At 32.2% G+C, this 19,041-nt stretch overlaps 1 protein-coding gene across 1 annotated transcript in view; it reads right to left on the minus strand.

Moving 5' to 3' along the window:
• LOC111696490 (rho GTPase-activating protein 6) overlaps window positions 1-19,041 on the minus strand; it is a 38,913-nt gene that overhangs the window by 10,198 nt on the left and 9,674 nt on the right. Inside the window, exons 5-17 of the mRNA XM_023466099.1 lie at window positions 18,237-18,344; window positions 17,855-17,903; window positions 15,325-15,426; window positions 13,344-13,444; window positions 13,014-13,109; window positions 12,696-12,799; window positions 11,460-11,540; window positions 10,947-11,019; window positions 10,435-10,515; window positions 9,569-9,638; window positions 3,706-3,767; window positions 2,119-2,199; window positions 218-323 (exon numbers count right to left, since the gene is read on the minus strand). Of these exons, the coding sequence (XP_023321867.1) occupies window positions 218-323; window positions 2,119-2,199; window positions 3,706-3,767; window positions 9,569-9,638; window positions 10,435-10,515; window positions 10,947-11,019; window positions 11,460-11,540; window positions 12,696-12,799; window positions 13,014-13,109; window positions 13,344-13,444; window positions 15,325-15,424 (955 nt within the window). The 5' untranslated portion in view covers window positions 15,425-15,426; window positions 17,855-17,903; window positions 18,237-18,344. The remainder of the gene's footprint in view (window positions 1-217; window positions 324-2,118; window positions 2,200-3,705; window positions 3,768-9,568; window positions 9,639-10,434; window positions 10,516-10,946; window positions 11,020-11,459; window positions 11,541-12,695; window positions 12,800-13,013; window positions 13,110-13,343; window positions 13,445-15,324; window positions 15,427-17,854; window positions 17,904-18,236; window positions 18,345-19,041) is intronic.

Raw genomic sequence — 19,041 nt, forward strand, 5'->3', positions numbered from 1 at the left:
GTAATCTACATTATTATCTACTACATTTGTCAGAGTTAATGTATCGATAAATGGTTTTGAAAAAATGCAATAAAAATATCAATGATTGGGATATTCCGATCGACATATTTGAAAATTTCACAGTTTTTGACCAAAACCAATACATTTTTAATTTTACCATTATTCAAAACTCAAGATATTATTTTCCGTAAATCTAGAATAAAGAGGTTTAATACACCTGGTGATACAGCCCCATCTGTATTTTTCATTGAGTGAAGAATATTAGGAGCAAACAGGGTTGCAAGATTGTTAGAGTCCATCTTATTTCCAGCTATTTCCTCACCCTAGATATAGATAGATAGATGAATACAGTAATGATTAGAAAACTGAACTGAACCAATCGGGCCCAAATTTTTTGTGGGACATCACGTGACCACAGGGAACGTTTATGAATAATCAAAATTTCAAATATTTGTCTCCATCAAAATTCGAACTTCATTAAATTTTTGAAAATTTTGAAAATCCACGAAATTTTTTGTGAAAATCCGCAAATTATTTTTGTTTTGTTTTACGATGTACACAAAGAGAACATGTTCACAATTAATTTAGAAGATGGACGCGAAGCGCCCTATAAGGCTAGTAACTTTAAAAGGCCCAATGAGCATGCTAAACAGATTTCGTGCACTGTTAACAGACCCATTTCACTTACTAAAAGATAAGTGTCTAGTATTTGCTCTATAACAACATCAAAAATATTAAGTAACTGCTATAATGTCGTCTTCCTTTGCCAATGTTTTCTGATTATTACTGTAGCTAGATAGATAGATAATTTGGTACAAAGCACGATGAATGATACCTGAGGTTAGGTTAGGTTAGGTTAGATAAATATACATAGCTAGATAGATAGATAGACAGATAGATAGCTAGATAGATAGATAGATAGATAAACAGATAAACAGACAGATAGATACAGCTATACCTAGAGAAGTTGCTTTAAAGAAAGTGGAAAAAAAGGAGAAACCAGATCGAGTTATATTCTCTATCTCATTTAATCCCCAGCTGCCTTGTATCTCCTCCATCATACAGAAACATTGGAGAACCATGATCCAGGATCCTTGGATGAAAGAGGTTTTTCAAAATCCACTTATGGTTACCTATAGGAGACCTCCTAATCTCAGGGATAAACTCATCCGAGCCAGAATTCCAGATCCTCCTTGAATGAGGTGAAAGAGGCTAATACCCGGTATGAAACCTTGTGGTTTAAATTGCTCAACTTGTCCCTACATACAGAGCCTGGAACAGTTATACAATCCTCTAATACCAGCAAGAAGATTGAGATTAATGGAACTTTCAACTGTAAGACCAGAAATATAGTTTACTGTATTACATGTGAACAGTGTAAACTACAATATATAGGACAGACAACAAGATCTTTAGATGAAAGAGTGAGAGAACATATTGGTTACATTAGAAATCTCCATACAAACCAGCCTACAGGAGAACATTTTAACCTTCCTGGACATGAACTCTAACATCTAAAAGTTAGCGTTCTAGAGAAGGTTTGGGACCACGGAAGAAGTTTACTTGAAGAACGAGAATCTAAATACATCAGAGATTTTATGACTGAACTCAGAGGAATGAACAGGAAAAAATAGTTTAAATTTAATTGTTAACTGTAATTCAGTATGTTTTTAGAAAAAAGAGTTTTTTTATGTCCAATTCTTTAAAAGGTTTAAGTACCCCTCCTTAAACAAGGCCTTTTTTTTTTAAAGTGAATATTTGCAAATTATCTCTTTTCCATCTCACAATCTGAGTTCGTTTTCCTTATGTCCACTTGACAGCCCAACTTTTTATTTGGAATAATCTTTTTTGTTTGTTTATCTTCTTGTGATTTTTTACATTTTTTTTATCGATTTTGATGGTTATTATATCGTTAGAACTGACGAGGGTCAACCCAGACCTAACTATATTTTCAATAAATGTGGAACTAACATCTACTTTTTTACTCTACAGAGGTTTGGTCCATCACCATCACCGAATTTTAAAGATAGATAGATAGATAGATAGATAGGCAGATAGATAGATAGATAGGTATACAGAAAGACAGATATACAGATATATAGATAGATAGATAGATACCTGAGGTCCCCTTCTATCTTCACTATTCTCTGCTACAAGATGAAGGAAGTTTAGAAGAACGTACAGGGTGTCTCTATTCACCTAGTTTTCATATTTTTTATTATATTTTTCATTTTATTGTTCATGCCATTTTATCAAACTTTTATTTGCAAAAAACAAAAATCTATAATCTAAGCTGTGCTAAAAACATAAATCTAATCTAAGCTGTGCTTAAAACATAAATCTAATCTAAGCTGTGCAAAAAAACATAAATCTGATCTAAGCTGTGTAAAAAAAAATCTGATCTAAACTGTGCTAAAAACATAAAACTGATCTAAAGCTGTGCAAAAAACTATAATCTAAGCTGTGCTAAAAACATAGATCTGATCTAATCTGTGCTAAAAACATGAATCTGATCTAAAACTGTGCAAAAAACTATAATCTAAGCTGTTTAAAAAACATTTAAATCTGATCTAAAATGTGATAAAAACATAAATCTGATCAAAAACTGTATAAAAACAAAAAGCTAAACTAGACTTTGCAAAAATCTAATCTAAGCTGTGATAAAAACATAAATCTGATCTAAGCAGTGCAAAAAACATAAATCTCATCTGAACTGTGCAAAAAACAAAATCAATAATCTAAGCTGTGCTAAAAACATAAATCTGATCTAAACTGCGCAAAAAACATAAATCTGATCTTAACTCTGATAAAAAATAAATCTGATCTAAACTGTGGAAAAAAACTAAATTCTAATCTAAGCTGTGCTAAAAACATAAATCTGATCTAAACTGTGCTAAAAACATAAACTTGATCTAAACTGTGCAAAAAACAAAAATCTATAATCTAAGCTGCGCTAAAAACATAAATCTGATCTAAAACTGTGCAAAAAACTATAATCTAAGCTGTGCTAAAAACATAAATCTGATCTAAGCTGTGCTAACATAAATCTGATCTAAAACTGTGCAAAAAAATAAATCTGATCTAAAACTGTGCAAAAAACTATAATCTAAGCTGTGATAAAAAATAAATCTGATCTAAACTGTGCAAAAATACTAAATTCTAATCTAAGCTGTGCTAAAATCATAAATCTGATCTAAATTGTGCTAAAAACATAAATCTGATCTAAATTGTGTTAAAAACATAAATCTGATCTAAACTGTGCAAAAAACATAATCTGATCTAAACTGTGCAAAAAACATAAATCTGATTTAAACTTTGCAAACATATAAATTTTAATATAATGTGTAAAACAACAAAAATCTAAACTAGACTATGCAAAAATATAATCTTAACTGTGCAAAAAAAAAAAATCTTAACTAGACTATGCAAAAAATCTAATCTAAACCGTGTAAAAAAACTAAATTTTAATCTAAACTTTACATGCAAATTCTATTCTAAACTGTATATAAAAACTAAATTCTAATCTTAACTAAAAACTAAAATCTAATTTAAACTTTACAAAAATCTAATCTAAAATCTAAACTATACTGTGCCAAAATCTAATCTAACTTTGCTAAAACAAGTTTAAAATACACACTGTGAAAAAAAATCTAATCAGATCTTTGCAAAATCTGAAAATATGAAAACTATATAAAAAAGCATTACCTGGGGTAAAAGCTGTATGATTTTTTTCATCGCTTCAATCTGCTGTTTACGGTTGCGGATTTCTAGAGAAATAATGTTTTTTAAGTTTTTATTTTTAATAATTTTAACATTTTCATAACTTTTATAAACCTTTAAGGCTCATTTAAACATTTAAAAAAGTATATTTTACCAGTCAAATTTTTTAATATTAATAAAAAAAGAAAAAAAAGAAGTCAGAATAATGTGAGAAGAACAGGAACATTTGTTTGTTATAATTTTAAATACGTTTTAATTTTAAAGAATTGATATCTGCGTAATTTCCAAAAGAATTTTCTAATTCTAAAAAAACTTTTAGAATGCGGAGGCGTGGCTATGAGCCTTGAATCCCACCCACTGTTATAGCATCAGACTACAACTTACTATTATCCCAGTCTCCTTCCCACTTTACAACCCCCCTTCCCCTCCCCAACTTACTATCACCCTGGTCCNCCTCTGAACCCTTCCCCACATTACTATCATGCTGGTCCACTCCCCACCTTACTATCACCCTGGTCCCCATCCCACCTTACTATCCCCCTGGTTCCGTCCCCACCTTACTATCCCTCTGAACCCTTCCCCACATTACTATTATCCTGGTCCACTCCCCACCTTACTATCACCCTGGTCCCCTCCCCACCTTACTATCATGCTGGTCCACTCCCCACCTTACTATCACCCTGGTCCCCATCCCACCTTCCTATCACCCTGGTTCCCTCACCATCCTACAACCCCCACCCATCCCCATCGAGCGTTACTTATTAGATTCAAGCTGTCATTCTGTAGCAAAAATCGTGTAAACATGATATTCTGTAAACTTGCAGTACGCTGTACAATATTAATGCTTTAATATTGAACACATGATGTCCTTGATATCCTTGATATCCTTGATATCCTTGATATCTCTGATATCCTTGATATCCTTGATATCCCTGATATCCTAGATATCCCTGATATCCTAGATATCCCTGATATCCTTGATATTATAGAAGTATAGTATAGAAGTCTCAATAACTCAGAATGACAATATATTTTCACAAGTTTATTTATTCATATGTTACTCGTTTAACATACTAAGAATGACAAGTGTATAATCCGAGATTCAACAAGTTTGCGAAATATCAGTGAAACTGTTTGCGCATTTATCCAAACTCAATTATAATTTAAACATGTAGGACAAAATCATATTTTCTAATAACTAAAAGTCTGGCTTCTACAATATCCCTGATATCCTTGATATCCCTGATATCCTTAATATCCTTGAAATCCCTGATATCCATGATATCCTTGAAATCCCTGATATCCTTGATATCCTTAACATCCCTGATATCCTTGATATCCCTGATATCCTTGATATCCTTGATATCCCTGATATCCTTGATATCCTTGATATCCTTGATATCCTTGATATTCTTGATATCCTTGATATCATTGATATCATTGATATCCTTGATATCCCTGATATCCTTGATATCCTTGAAATCCCTGATATCCCTGATATCCCTGATATCCTTGATATCCCTGATATCACTGATATCTTTGGTATCCTTGATATCCTTGATATCCTTGATATCCCTGATGTCATTGATATCATTGATATCCCTGATATCATTGATATCCTTGATATCCTTTATACCCTTGAAATCCCTGATATCCATGATATCCTTGAAATCCCTGATATCCTTGATATCCCTGATATCCTTGATATCTCTGCTATCCTTGAAATCCTTGATATCCCTGATATCCTTGATATCCCTGATATCCTTGATATCCTTGATATCCTTGATATCCTTGATATCCTTGATATCTTTGATATCCTTGATATCCTTGATATCCCTGATATCCTTGATATCCTTGAATCCTTGATATCCTTGAAATCCCTGATATCCTTGATATCCCTGATATCCTTGATATCCCTGATATCCTTGAAATCCCTGATATCCATTATATCCTTGATATCCCTGATATCCTTGATATCCCTGATATCCTTGAAATCCCTGATATTCTTGAAATCCTTGATATCCCTGATATCATTGATATCCCTGATATCATTGATATCCTTGATATCCTTGATATCCTTGATATCCTTGAAATCCTTGATATCCTTGATATCCCTGATATCCTTGATATCCTTGATATCCTTGATATCCCTGATATCCTTGATATCCTTGAAATCCCTGATATCCATGATATCCTTGAAATCCCTGATATCCTTGATATCCCTGATATCCTTGATATCCCTGATATTCTTGAAATCCCTGGTATCCCTGGTATCCCTGATATCCTTGATATCCCTGATATCCCTGATATCCTTGATATCCTTGATATCCCTCATATCTTTGATATCCCTGATATCCCTGATATCCTTGATATCCTTGATATCCCTCATATCTTTGATATCCCTGATATCCCTGATATCCTGGATTGAATCCCAATCATGCAATTAATATATAAAATATAAAATATATATTCAAATATATACGTATATGTATAAAATATATGAACTGATGAAAGGTAGGAAGTTTTTCAAATATATTTTATTGACCTGGACATTTAGATTTATAAATACTTGAGCTTGAGCTACCTGCACAGCATCCCTCAGTTAGCCATGCAGTACATCCCGTCAATCAAAAAGTGCTCTCCATCCCCCCCCTAGACCCCCTCCTCCCCCCAATAATAGATCCTCCTCCCATGACACAACCAATAACCATATATAAGGTATCACCCAAAGTGTCAAAGAAATGAAGGATTGTCTGTTAGTAAGAGTTGATTGGTAAATACACTCGAAACACACGAAATATGACAGCAGTAGACAAATGGAAGGTCGTCTTTGAAATTTAAAAAAATTGCGGCATTTATTCGGAAACCTTAATTTAGAAGTAAAATTCTAGGGTGTATAAAAAATCCTTGGCATTTCTAAGATATGGTCTGCTTTACAACTTCCAACATTACCGGCCGGATCAGGAGAATTTTGTGGTTATTGTTTCAAGAATCATACATACTGAATTTCGCAAACAAATTCAAAGACAACTTTCCAGCTGTCTTGCTACTGGCATGTCTCGTGGGACACCCTGTAGCAGATTGAACCAAATGTTACAGATTTTTGAAAAAAAAAATTTGACCTTGTAAATTTTAATATTTAAATTTATAAAAGTGCATTAAAACCAATCATTCATTCCTCCCTGCCAAGTAACAAACTAGTATGCAATCTTAAATTTAACGAATTTCTGATTAATTGTGGAAAAGATATTGTTGTATTTTTAGCTAGAAAATTTTCAATTCTGGCATTTCTCTATATTGTTTACTTTAGAGAGAAACCACAATTGGAAATAATACACGTTCAAAAAGAAAATTATTGACTTCTCAAACATGCTTGATCAATAAAACCTTTTAATGTTGCGTTGTGAATGCAACATTGACACGGGCAGCCGTAGTACAATTGAATTTCCTAGCCGGTCAACCTGTCCGGTCTCAGTTTGTACTGTACCTAGCTCTATAGACAGGAGTAGCCGGTGCAACAAGGTTGACGCGGTCAGACCATAGATAAATAAATAAACATAGATAGCTTATGTACGTAAAATCACCAAGAATTGTACAGTCCGCGAACTCATACTTCTAGGGGTCAAAGTGTACTTCAATGATAAGCGGGGTGGTTTGGTGTTTTAATGGATTTTAAAATAGAGTGTAAAATAACTCCGGGAATGGAACTCTTTGAACAACAATATTTCACTGAGCAATTAACAATATCTATTCTTTTTTTATGCTGTAAATACATATTTATATACTCTGTAGACTTATTCCATAGATAAATAGATAAATAAATAAACATAGTTATAGCTTAAATGTACGCAAAATCACCAAGAATTGTACATCCGCGAACTCATACTTCTAGGGGTCAAAGTGTACTTCAATGATAAGCGGGGTGGCAGGGGCGGATACAGGATTTAAGTGAGGGGGGGCAAGATTTTTTAGGAACAAAAAAATGAATGATTAGGAAAAAAAATCGTGCCGCAGGCGAAAATTTTTTTTGACTTAAAAGACTCAAAAAGAGTCAAAATTAATGACTAAAGACTAAAAACTAGATTTTTAAATTTTAGGAACAAAATTAAAGGAATTTAGGAACAATTAAAAGATTGTTCAGGAATTAGGAACAAAATTAAAGGATCAGGACAGGGATTTAGGAACAATAAACAGATTGTTCAGGAATTAAGAACAAAGATATAGGATTAGGACAGGGATTTAGGAACAATAAACAGATTGCTTAGGAATTAGGAACAAAAATATAGGATTAGGACAGGATTTAAGGTGGGTCGGACACAGGAACAGGAACAATAATAGGAACATTAGCAATTTAAGAACAAAAAGAAATTACTAGTTATACTTAAATGCATGAAAATTAGGAACAACATTACAATTTTGATAAATGAGTATTGATTAAGGAACATTACTAGATATGAACAATATTATAACTTAAGTCTAGTTTCTTACAAATTTCTAATTCTAAATTTATCGCTAACAATAACATTTATCAAATTGGGAACATTTTTTGCCTCGAAATCTCAGGGGGGACGAATATCCCCCCGCCCCCCTTGTATCCGCCCCTGCGAAGTGGTTTGGTGTTTTAATGGATTTCAACATAGAGTGTAAAATAACTCCGGGAATGGAACTATTTGAACAACAATATTTCACTGAGCAATATATCATATTGACGAGAACTGAAGAAGGACATGCGAGAAGGATTAAACTAACTTAAATTTCTCTCTACATAACTCATTGTACACCTCAAGTACTCAATGACATACGAACAGCCAATGTTCACAAACGACCTAGTTAATCTATATAATAGGAATATCTTTAAAACATCTCTGCATATTTATATCTTTCAAGATGAAAAATGTCGTCTTATGCACAATCTATCTTTATCTATGGGTCAGACTTTATGCTTCAAAAGTTTGAATTTACTTTTACTAAAGGGGCAGAGGTGCGTGTTAAATGTAGAGTCGTATATAATTAAATTCTTACTCTCATAAACACTCACATTAAAGGAACTGTAAGCGTAATTTCAAGTGACCCCCATGTAAAGATATGAATACTGATTTACAATAGTACCTTCGAAACTTTAAAAAGTGTTTATTTCTGTGAATTTATCCATTGTTTCTTATATGTTTAACTCAGATGAAAATAAACTGTTAAAATAAACAAAAAACAGGCAGAGCTGAAAACTTTAGTATGAGATATCCTTATTATCACGATCGCTTAATCTGATAATCCAATGTACACACTTTTGATTTTCTCCTTAATCCTCTTTTTGGATAATTTTTCTATAAAAAAGTTACGATTGTTAAAAATTACAGATACAATGCTATATCGATTGGACTAATATCCGATTGAATTAAAGTCGGCTTTTAGAGCATTTAAACAAATATAAATTTAATCATGTGAATATGAAATTATTGAAAAATATACTTTAGGACTATTGTCATTTTGAACGTTAGTCAATTAATAAACATTAATCCAAAACTTGCTTTCGATCAATCAATGTTTAGTTCAATTGATATGACACCATCAACACCAAAAATCAAAACAGGTTTTTTTAAAGTTAAAGAGTACATCTTAACATGACATGCTGATTGGTTAAATTTTTAACTTCTTTCTTGGATATCAAATCGTTTTTAAATAATCTTGGGTTTAGTAAAACCAGGAAATTAAGCATTAATCTTGATATCCACCATTCTAAAGTTTTCAGCTCAAAACTGTTAAAGGACCCCGCTGTATATCGGGCATGGCCATCTTTGTAAGGAGGGATACTTGAAAAAATAAGAATTAAAATAATAAATTTTATATTTACTTTGTACTGCGAGTAAAGGATGATATATCTCTCTCGGGAGAAGTGGTTCAGGCAGGTCACGGAAAAATTCCTAAAAAAATATGATAGATAAAATAAAATTGTCAACCCTATAATTCATTTCTTTCAAAAATCCACATTGGGTTAAAACAAAAATGGTAAAGCTCTGATTTTATTTCAATAAAAGCAATATTACGTAATTTTGTTGCAATTTAATTCTTTAAACTTGAAGTATCTTTGTGCATAAATAAAAAGCTAGTTATTTCATTACTCTGTAAAAAAAATTCTTATTTAAGTAATCTATATGTATATAATTATAGTGTAATTTAACTAAAGTCAATACAATGATTTATTTAAAATTATGTAACTTGGCAGGTAGGGTAGCTTCAGTTCATACTTAAATTACATAGTTTGGTAAGTTGGATACCTTCAGAATTACTCTTATCTAAATTTTGTAACTTGGAAAGTAGGATTTCTTGAGATTTACGCTTAAATCATGTAACTTGTTAAGTAGGATATCTTGAGAATTACGCTTAAATTGTTTAATTAGGTAAGTAGGGCCTTGAGAATTATGCTGAAACTATGTAACTTGGTAAGAAGGATATCTTGAGAGTTACGCTTAAATTTTGTAAATTGGTAAGAAGGATATCTTGAGAATTACGGTTAAATCATGTAAATTGGTAAGAAGGATGTCTTGAGAAATACGCTTAAATCATGTAAATTGGTAAGAAGGATATCTTGAGAATTAAACTTAAATTATGTAACTTGGTAAGAAGGATATCCTGAGAATTACACTTAAATTATGTAACTTGGTAAGAAGGATATCTTAAGAATTACGCTTAAAATATGTAACTTGGTAGGTAGGGTACCTTGAGAATGGTTGCAACATCATGAGCACTCACATCCTCAGCAATAATTACATCTGCCCCACTGTCAAAATCCTCTCGAAGCTGAAAATATCATTTTCAAAAGAGAACAACATGGATATCTCATTCATTATTGATGAGACAAAGCTTGTATGGGTACAGTCACCACTTCTCTCTAAAACTGGAGACGTCTGTATTCAGGGATAGTATAGTATATAGTCTGTATTCAGGGATAGTCTGGATCCTTTGGTTACGAAATACAAAACCTTTAAAACTCGACTAAGTTAACACATTTGATGTTTTATGTTAAAAGTTAAAGTATTTCTTTAACAATTTAAAAACCTAACCCGTGAATGAGCATTGAGCATTATATGCAACAAATGGCCGTTAGATGGCAGGCAAAAAACCTTTCCTGGAACTGTAGCATGGCGTGCCGGGACACTATAGGCCTGCTAATCCTATCCAGGTAGAGCTTATGAGCAGTCTGTGTTAGTCTATGGTCTAAAGGTTCTGACCTGCCTAACCCGTTTCTTGCTTGTTCCAACTCTAAAAATGCCAACAGTGTGAAGACCATGAAGCTCCAGATATCTAAACAAATCACATATTTGGTTAATTGATTTCTAAAATTGGAGGATTAAATTGATTTTCTAAAATTGGAGGATTAAATTGATTTTCTAAAATTGGAGGATTAAATTGGTTTTCTAAAATTGAAGGATTAAATTATTTTCTAAAATTGGAGGATTAAATTGATTTTCTAAAATTGGAGGATTAAATTGATTTTCTAAAAGGAGGATTAAATGATTATGAGTAGATTTTGTAATTTAATATAAATCCTTTATTTGATGGTTTATTTTTACTTTAAAATTGATTGACAGATGTTTGAGTTGAGACAAAATTTACTGAATGACTTTGAGTTAAGAAACCTATTGATTAATTTATTTGATTTAAAGAAACCAATTGATTAATGGATTTTTGGTAAGGAAACCAATCGATTTATTTGTTGATTATAATTGATTTTAATTGCTCACTTAATGCATGTGTTAACTACGGATGGAATGTTGGGTTGTGGATTTATTCTATCTGGAATCTCTGATGGGCCCTCTAGTAATCTAAACAAATAAATAAGTTATAATCAGGATGTTGGGCTTGGGATTTTTCAAAGAAAGGAGATTTTGTAGACAGGCATTTTTGTCGCCATACTTCGCAAAGATGAACTTTTTGCGAATTTTTCTGTTTGAATGTTTAAATTTGTTGATTTTTTCAAATTCATCATTGCAGGTGCAGCCCCCCTTTCATGAGAAATGGGGGGCACCTGTCCTCTTGCACCCCCCTGGCTAAGGACTTGGCTAGCTGTAATGGTTGGGGTGCATTGGAGGTTTTAAGAAAAACTTTTAAAGTAGATCGGATAAATGTTGAAAATTTATATTTTTTAAATATTAACGTGTCAATGTTCCTACATCTATTTTAAAGGGCTTTTCAAACAAGTAAATTTCAGGTCTTTATATCTCAATTTAACCAAATAAAAAATATCTCAATTAATTAATTGATTTATAGAATAAATCACATTTACAGTTCTGTTAATCTCTAGATAACGGAATGGTCTTCATTTGATCAAATTACTGGTTTAAAGAGTATCGCTGTGAATTGGTCATGCCCAGCTTTTTAAATGGAGGTTCACTTACGAGAGTCCGTTTAGAAGGCTTTTAAATCTTTTGGAATCTTTAATCTATTAAGCAGAACAAGTGTAATTGTTTGAGACTTGCATTTTTTTTCCATTTAATCAGGGTTAACCACTGCTCTGCACACAAAATGCAATAAAACATTAACACAAAGAGACGTTCTAAAACAATCTTTAACAGACCAATACTTAATTGTTTACAAACGATTTAAGTGTACACTGAAGCAAAATAGCTGCCTAGGGAATCAACTATCATTCCCCTAGAAGACTCTGGAATATTTGCTTTGTAACAACATCAAATGGACTTCAGTATTGCATAAAAGTCATCTTCCTGTTCTACAGTTTTCAGAATATTCACAAGTTGACATGAGCCAAATTTTGATAAATTAGTCTACATAATAGATTCACAAAAAACCATCCGAATTGCGAGTTATACAATAAGATAAACGTTTTGAAATTTGTGTAGATTTAACGTGTTTAAATGTATTTAGATTTTTATATAAAAATTAATGAAAACAATTGAAAAAATCCACAAAATTCATAAAAACCGCGTTTGCTTTCTTAGGTTTATAATCTTTTTTCTGACCTGTCACAGCTTGTATAGGAGAGAGTATCCAACCCTGATTGAGAATCTGCCGCGTAGGATGATCGTCTTATATCCAGGTTTAAACTCTCCAAGCTACCCGTACTCTGAAATATATGGAAAACCGTTAATGAATATTAACATTTCAACCAATTTACTGAACAATTTAACAACAAATAGGTTTTTTCTAAAAATGATAAACATTTTGATATTTTAGAATTTAAATTCTGCTTTGTCAAATAGTCCAAAGGTCCAAATGTCACACGACAAATAATCATTTGCTTTAACTTTTGTTGGAAACCTATTTTAGCCTTATCTTACCCTATCCTGAAGTTTCTCCTTCTGAAGAGCATCAAAAATGGATCCAAAGGAGGTTCGACTGTCACTTCGACTCGATTTAGAAGTAGGAGATAAGATCTGAAACAATCATTGTCTTTGATCAATCAAATTATTGATTTCTTGACCTTGTCGATTAACTATTTTATAGTTTAGCTTTAAAGTGATTGATTTATGGATTTATAATTGATTTTTTTTTAAAAATAAACTGATTGATTCATTAACAGCTAGATAATAATTATTGATAATCAAAATTGATTTTATCTCAATGAAATAGGATTGATTATTAAATTGATATTTGATTAATTGATTTGCCTCGTCTGGTGGAATGTCTGTAGTTGACTTTTTTCTTGAGAGTTCTACGCATTGATTGATCGGTATACCAAATACAGCACCATCTCCTCCTTTCTTCAAGTCTAAACATTGATTCATTGATCGATCCATTGATTGATCAGTTTACCAAATACAGCACCATATAGGTAAATTTGTTTTAAAAAAGCAAACTTTTGAAAATTGTGCAGAGAAAGATTGTGTGTATCGATTCTGAAAAAATGTCATCAATTAAGCACATGTGAAGAAGTGCTTTCATGTTTTTTGGTCATCACTTTTTCCGTTTTTCCTTTTAAGCTTCATTAATTAGGGTAAAAGTAATCTTTAAACAATAACTAATACTCTCATTGTGACACAAAAAATAAAGTTAAAAAACACAAAAGTAAAAACAAATACTATGAACTTTCAGAATGCCTCTTTTCTTTTGCAAAGGTTGTGAAATCGAGGGGGGGGAGCTTAATTTTGTCTTACTGTGATGTTTCTACCCCCTTCACTGAAAGTCTGGTGTATGTATGTAGGTATAAGTTGAACTGTATGATTAGCCGGTAAATTGATCAATATCAAATATTTAATATATCTCACTCACCACCCCTTCCCCCCTTCCCATTTCCTCCCCCCCCCTCCTCTCTACTCCTTCCAACTCCTTTCCTTTACTTTTAATGTATCTCCTAAACTGATTACTCGAACCAAACTCCAATTTCAGAAATCCTTATTCTCTATTTTAGAAAATTTTAGAAATCTATCTAAACCCTGAATCCAATAATTTTACTAGAACTAGCCTACCTCGTAAAATTTACCTTATCCTCAAGTTAATGAATCGTTTAAACTAACAATTTCCGCTTTTCAAAATTGAAAATTTTGTTTAAATAAAAAATGCGCCAATTCAGCCAAATATTTCGAACCAAGTGTACACTAGAGCAGGTAAAGTATACAATATTTTCTTGTGAAATTCTGGAAAAGAACTAATCGTTTTTTAAATTAGATCTTGAAACATTCTTTAAAAAATGTTGTCAACTCTGTTCATTTCCATAGATAAGAAGGAAGGAAAGCAAGAATATCCTAGATTTTATAGTTAATGGTCATTCTTGGAGAACGCTTTCATAAATGTTGAAAGATTGCAAAATTGAATTACATTTGCGCTTAATAACTGGAGAAAAGTTCTGCAGACTGTGCACAAATTTATTTGCACGGGTATTCAACATATTAACTGATTAAAGTGTCAAAAAAAGTCTTATTTTATCTATAGGATCATTTCTAGTAATATTGATACTATTCTTTAACTGCTACTGCAGTCTCAAACTTATTTCTTAAAATGCAATCTGGTGATGTAAACCTTTGATATTTCAGTGTAAATATCACCATTTCGCATTTAGTTGCAGAGAAAAAGGATTTAGAAAATTAGAGTTTGAGGCAAGTGTTTGGTTTCTTTCACAGACTGTCCTGCTTTTTGAAATGAAATTGTCTAAATTATTAAAATCGACAAAAAAATATGATTCGGTCAATTTGACTTTTATAGAAAACTTCAAGTGAATCACTTTTTGCAATTATACACAGAACACGGATGAATACAGATAAATGATTGCGGCCATATTTTAATGGCAGTTTTTAAGAAATAGGAGCCAAAATTTAACCCGCCCCAAAAATTCCAACCGAAAGATTAAAAATTGTCAACAAACCGAAAGAGCATAAGCATTTCTGTTTGTTTGCACAAAAGCTTATTTTATTGCATATTAACTTGGAAACCCAGCTTTGCGTGACAATATAAATAGTCCGATATAACAGTCGACCAACTCACTCTATCAACCAGGCTTTATGAACATTCCAGTGATTCTTAGATGTTCCCCAATTCAAGTTTGAGTAAAATCGGTTAAGAGGGATATTATTTATAATCGGACATAAAAAAACTGACAAACTGATATATATATATATATATATTGTATTTAAATAAAACAATTTAAATAATTACCTTTATCTGGTTTAGGTCCAAGGTTTCCGGCGGAAAGAACTTTTTTCTTGAGTAAATTTGCTCTTTTCCTTGTCTTAGACACTTCGTTACGTTCCTTCATGTCTAAAACATATAATGTCAGAATTATAAATCAATATTTACAAACAAAGCTAATTTAGAGTAAGCTAGCGTTGAATTAAGTTCAGCTTTTTAGCCGTTGTCTTAGCAATGTTACAAATAATCTGAAACTTTTTCAGATTTGAGCACTTTCCTATCTTTACAAATTATAATTGTAAAAACCTTTGATATTTTAAACTATAACATCAGGTTGCAAAGCTTTCTGGTATTTAAAGAATAAGGTTTTATGAATCTGTTCCTGTGCCAATTATAATTATATATAGTGACAATAATATTAACCGTATAATATTGACAATACTATTGACAATAATATTGACAATATATTGTCTCTGAAAAAAGTGTTATATCGATGACCCCCCCCTTTTATGGACATTGGTTAAAATTCTAAACACTTTTTAGTACTATAAACCAACGATATTTAGTGGGCGTAAAAAGTATAAAAGCACTTTTTTTGACACACTGTATATATATATGTGAATGTGCAGGAGAATGAATTAGTGTTTTAGTTTTCTATTCTAGAATGTTCTTAATTCACCGTGTCTAAGGGGGTCTTTAAGGAGTACAGGAAAACTATCTCTTATTCATCATTTTACAACTCTCAACCGTGAACTTTAACTCAATTTTAAATACTGAATTTTTAAATACAAATTATTTCATTTTTTGGGCTTTACATATATTCAAAATTTCGCTTTATTTGCAGGTGGCTTATGAATGAAAATTATCAGAAGGTTTAAATTTCACAAAATTCGTACATACTTTAAGACTCTAATTTTGTTTCGTATAATTAGTTATAAAACACCTTAACTAAAATAGATTTAATGCAAGATTGAAATCTTTCATGTTTTCAATCATAACTCTTCTTACAAAAGATTAAAAAGGTTTTTGAATTTCTAATACGTATCCGAATAAAGGAACTGAGTTTTTGCCACAAATTCTGATTTTCTAATCCCTATATCTTTTCATTCTGATGATGTAAACCTTTGATTTTTCAAACTATCATTATTTGATCAAAAAGAATTTATAGTTTGAAATATCAAAGGTCTCCGATATATGCTTATAAAGAAATAGGGATTAGAAAATCAGAGTTTCTGGCAAAAACTTAATTCCTTTACTTGTCTTATTCATGAACGTTATAAAACAAAAGCTGAGAGAAGATACGAGGTCTCAATGTCGGACAAATAAGTTAAGACGTCACTTCACAGTTAAATATGTATCACTAAATAATTTAGATTTTTTTCTCAATAATAATCAATATAATTGAATCGCTTATTGACTTATATATCCTGAGGCCGAATTTTAAGTATTTTAAGGGCGGCTTAAATTTGAGACGCGGCTCAAATATGGTTGGTTCCACTTAAAATTGTATTCAATGTTTCAAGATTTAAGCAGGCGCTCAATTGAAACCGGTTTTTGGGGGCTTTGAGACGCGGCTAAAATTCATTAAATTCGGACTCTGATCTTTCTAAATAACGATTTTTGCGCTGTAAAAGTAACTTGCTGATTTATGCCACAATAACAATGAAGAAAGTTGTAAAATTAATTACTTTTCTGGCACGCAAATCTGCCCCTTTAGTTAAAGTAAATTCAGTCTTATGAAGCATGACCACGTTAACCTTGTTGCACCGCCTAGTCCTAGGCTAGAGCTAGGTATAGTACAAACTGGGACCGGAAAGGCTGACCCGGCTCGGAAATTCAAATGTACTACGGCTGCCCGTGCTAGATTAAAACACGACGTATCTTCCTCATTATTACTCAGGATCGGACACACGAGTATTTTCTTGGAAACCTCGCGGAGGGATTTCTTCGTAAAAATATTCTAAAGAATTCTAAATGTTTACAAATAATGCCTGGAATTCCGGGTATAATATAATCTATAATAGGGCTAGGACTATAAAAATACCGAGTTAAGGATCTATGAAATTGTATATAGTGTCCACCGTGAAGGTATAAATCAATGGAAGACATTTTCTTCTCAAAACAACAACATCAAAAGGGGAAAATACATAAACAAGAAAATCTACTAAATTGAAAGTTAAAAGAATCGAAAAGTGTTTTTTGTTTTGTTTAAATAACAGTTTGCCTGTATAACAGTTTACCTGTATAACACTTTGCCTACATATATAACAGTTTGCCTATAAAAATTTGAGTGTATTTTTTGCCTAAACCATGACTTCTTGAAACACTCACTTAAACTTTGAAACCATGGAAAACCCGCGAAACTGATTTGAAATATGTGATAATTCAGTCGGACTTTTTCTCTTAACAATATATGGCAGCACTTAGACAAGGAGGGATCAAAATTCTCTCAAAATTGAATAAACAAAGCTTTCTATGTTATTTAGGATTGCTTTTATTTATTAACCATTAGGATAACAAGAATTAAAAATCTGAATTAAAAATAAATCAATTTCACCTTTTGGTATTCGGATGATGGTTCCCAGATCACAAGCTGCCAAACCACTCTAGAAATAAAATTTGATGATTTTTTCCAGAATCAATGTTTTAGTTATTTACAAAGAGAATAGAATATACTACTACCTGAGCTAGTTTCTGAGGAATATCCGTTCTATCTCTAATAGATGAAGGAGGTTGAGTCTACTGTACTGTCTACTGTCTACTACCTGAGCTAGTTTCTGAGGGAATATCCGTTCTATTCCTAGTAGGCGAAGAACGGTTTAGTCCATTGTACTCTCTACTGTCTACTGCCTGAGCTAGTTTCTGAATGAATATCCGTTCTATCTCTAATAGATGAAGGATCGAGGGTTGAGTCTACTGTACTGTTTACTTTCTACTACCTGAGCTAGTTTCTGAAGGAATATTCGTTCTATTTCTAGTAGATGAAGAAGGGTTGAGTCCTGAAGGAACACCTGCTGACCAGTAACATGCTTCCAACTACAGTCATCCTAGAGTAACAGTTGTTACAAAATTCCTATGGTGTCACAAAGAATCCCCTCACCCTCCATAGTCTTACTTATTTATTTCTCCCTATAAACCTAAACATATCTTGATTTATATTTATATTCATGTAGAATTTATTTTATTTTTATTTGATCTCCTGTGATCAGATATCAATCCTTCCCCCAGTTTTTTCCCTGTAATTGACGTATTTTATATGGCAAGTTTTATTAGCACTCTCAGATATGGATAATTTATATTTAACTAGAACTAGAACTAGACAGTTACTGTAGGTAGATTCCAGGTAGATTCCATGTACTTTCCATGTAGTTTCCAGGTAGTCTCCAAGTAGTTTCTAGATAGTTTCCAGGTAGTGTTCAGGTAGTTTCCAGGTAGTGTCGAGGTAGATTCCATGCAGTTTCCAGATAGTTTCTAGGTAGTTGCCAGGTAGTGTCGAGGTAGTTTCCAGGTAGTTTCCAGGTAGTTTATAGACAGTTTCCATGCAGTTTTTCGGGTAGATTCCAGGTTGTTTCCAGGTAGTTTATAGCTAGTTACTGGGCTAAATGTATCTTGTAGTTACAGAAATAAAACTGTTGAAGGAGAATTATATGGAAATATTTATATAAACGGACAGACATTGATTATTTTCTCTTCAGCTTCCATGCTGTTATATGCAAGCAGGCGCTTGTCCATATAATAATGCCT

This window comes from Eurytemora carolleeae, unplaced genomic scaffold (genome assembly GCF_000591075.1).
Source record: "Eurytemora carolleeae unplaced genomic scaffold, Eaff_2.0 scaffold199, whole genome shotgun sequence".
Taxonomy (NCBI): Eukaryota; Metazoa; Arthropoda; class Copepoda; order Calanoida; family Temoridae; genus Eurytemora; species Eurytemora carolleeae.